This window comes from Alosa alosa, chromosome 9 (assembly GCF_017589495.1).
Source record: "Alosa alosa isolate M-15738 ecotype Scorff River chromosome 9, AALO_Geno_1.1, whole genome shotgun sequence".
Taxonomy (NCBI): Eukaryota; Metazoa; Chordata; class Actinopteri; order Clupeiformes; family Clupeidae; genus Alosa; species Alosa alosa.
Window position 1 is genome coordinate 31,200,315 of NC_063197.1, and position 2,500 is coordinate 31,202,814.

The window sequence follows — 2,500 nt, forward strand, 5'->3', positions numbered from 1 at the left end:
TGCGTGTGTAGACAGCGGGCTCCATTCCTTCTCTGTTTGAGTGAGTTTTATTGATCTGGGGATCATGACTCCCAATTACCTGCTTTCAAAGTCACTTTGAGATGACCACAATTAGAGAGAGAGAGAGAGAGAGAGGGGGGGGGGGGTGGCAGGAGGAGGAGATGGAGAGAGAGGGATGGAGAGAGAGGGATGGAGAGAGAGAGAGAGAGAGGGGTGGCAGGAGGAGGAGATGGAGAGAGAGGGATGGAGAGAGAGGGATGGAGAGAGAGGGTTATGGTAATGAAGAGCAACAATTAAAAGAAGGAGCCCAGAGGACAGCTCTTAAGTCTGACACGTCACCCAGCTGTGTGTGTGTGTCCGTGTGTGGGCGTCTGCGCGTGTGTGTGCGCGCGTGTGTGGGTGCGCGTACAGTACGTGTGTGTGTTTGTGTGTGTGTAGGGTGGTAATGTGGGTATGATAGTTGATAGTAATGTAACTCTATTTTGGTGTGTGTGTTGTGTGTGTGTGTTGTGTCCATAGGGGGCGATGTGGAGCAGGAAGTTCACAGCGCCGCTCAGCTCTGGCAGGACCACTCGCCCAACCTGCTCGCCGAGCGACGCTTCAATGCTGCCATGGCAACCATTGAGCCACACTGTGCTGTGTGCACACTTTTCTGTCCATATAAACAGGTACACACACACACACACTAGAGTGCGGTTCGGGCCGCAAATTTCTGTCCAAACCCGGCCCGCGTCCGCACATTAACAAGAGGCCCAAGCAAGTAGAATTCTAGTCTTACCATTGACGAAAAGTCTTGAAATGAACTGCAACAGTCTTTGAAACTACAGTCCCTTTGTCACTGATCCATATGCAGCATCGACGTTAATTGGGGCAACTCAAGGAAATCCTCCTCCAGTTGAATTCGACGACCTTATAGCCTACCGGTAGCCTATGTCTTTACCACAGTATGCAAAGCAAATTGGACTACCTTCACATAGTAGGCCTAGACTAAAAATTTGCTTAGTTTTCTTTGGTCTTAAAATCTCCGGATAGGCTAACAACTTTTTTTTTTTAACGTCACCCAAGACGTGCCGCCTGAAATGCACATGCATGATCACGGCTACATAAACAAATCTTGCACACAGGAAGAAAGCTGTTAGGTCTTTTTTTTACATTTTATTTTATTTTCAAAAAACAAACGTTTGCATCATGTAAAGCAGACCTGTTGGTTACCCAACATAATAAGCAATTTTAAATGTAAAGCTTCCAATGCATATCGCCCCCATGTCTCCGAACCCAAACCGAACCCGACTATAATTTCTAAATATTTGTCCGACCCGTCGTGTCCCGTCAGGCTCGGGTCGGGTAGCCACACTCGAACACACACACACACACACACACACACCTGAAGTATCAGTGATGTTGATGTACTCGCGCATGCGCGTGTGTGTGTTGAAGGAGGCCCTGCCGCTGGACTCTGCATCCCTGTTGCCATCCGGCTGCAGTCACACACACACACACACACACACACACAAACACAGACACACCTGATGTGTCAGTGATGTTGATGTACGCCCGCGTGTGTGTTGAAGGAGGCCCTGTCGCTGGACTCTGCGTCCCTGTTGGCGTCCGGCTGCGGCCGGTTCACACGGCCGCTGGTTCCTGAGATGTGCTTCAGCAGTGGGGGGGACACCAGCGGCCCCGCCCCCGTTCTGCTTGGCGGAACCCATGACTGTGAACCAACTCTCATCTCCTGCTCCAGCTGTAGTCTACAGGTCCACGCCAGTGAGTGAACACACACACACACACACACAGATGTGTGGGTAGGTATGGTGTCTTCCCATCAACCTCTCACTCTATATTGATTACCCACAATCCATATCTCATAACCACACCTTAACATCTTGCCTTGTAGCTTTGTAGTGTGTGTGTGTATGTATGTGTGTGTGTGTGTGTGTGTGTGTGTTTTTAATCTTTTCCCTCTCCACTGAGAGTATCTCTGATGTCATCGTCTGCTGTGTTTCCATAGAGACGCAAGTCTCCTCCCACTCTCTGTCCACATGAGCCCCAGTAGCTAGAGAAAGAGATGGAGAGAAAGAGATGGAGAGAAAGAGATGGAGAGAAAGAGATGGAGAGAAAGAGATGGAGAGAAAGAGATGGAGAGAGAGATGGAGAGAGAGTAAGAGATGGAGAGAGAGAGAGTAAGAGATGGAGAGAGAGAGTAAGAGATGGAGAGAGAGAGAGAGAGATGGAGAGAGAGAGATAGAGAGAGAGAGAGTAAGAGATGGAGAGAGAGAGAAAGAGATGGAGAGAGAGTGAGAGAGAAAGAGATAGTGAGAGGGAGATATGGAGAGAGAGAGATGGAGAGAGAGTGAGAGAGAAAGAGATGGTGAGAGGGAGATATGGAGAGAGAAAAAGATGGAGAGAGAGAATAAGATGGAGAGATAGAGAGAGTAAGAGATGGAGAGAGAAAGATATGGAGAGGGAGATGGAGAAAGAGATGGAGAGAGAGAATAAGATG

The 2,500-nt window shown here is 48.8% G+C and overlaps 1 protein-coding gene across 1 annotated transcript in view; it reads left to right on the forward strand.

Moving 5' to 3' along the window:
- The window catches only part of kdm4b (lysine (K)-specific demethylase 4B), a 53,388-nt gene that overhangs the window by 33,440 nt on the left and 17,448 nt on the right, over window positions 1–2,500 (forward strand). The window contains exons 13-14 of the mRNA XM_048252917.1: window positions 520–668; window positions 1,572–1,764. Coding sequence (XP_048108874.1) covers window positions 520–668; window positions 1,572–1,764 — 342 coding nt within the window. The remainder of the gene's footprint in view (window positions 1–519; window positions 669–1,571; window positions 1,765–2,500) is intronic.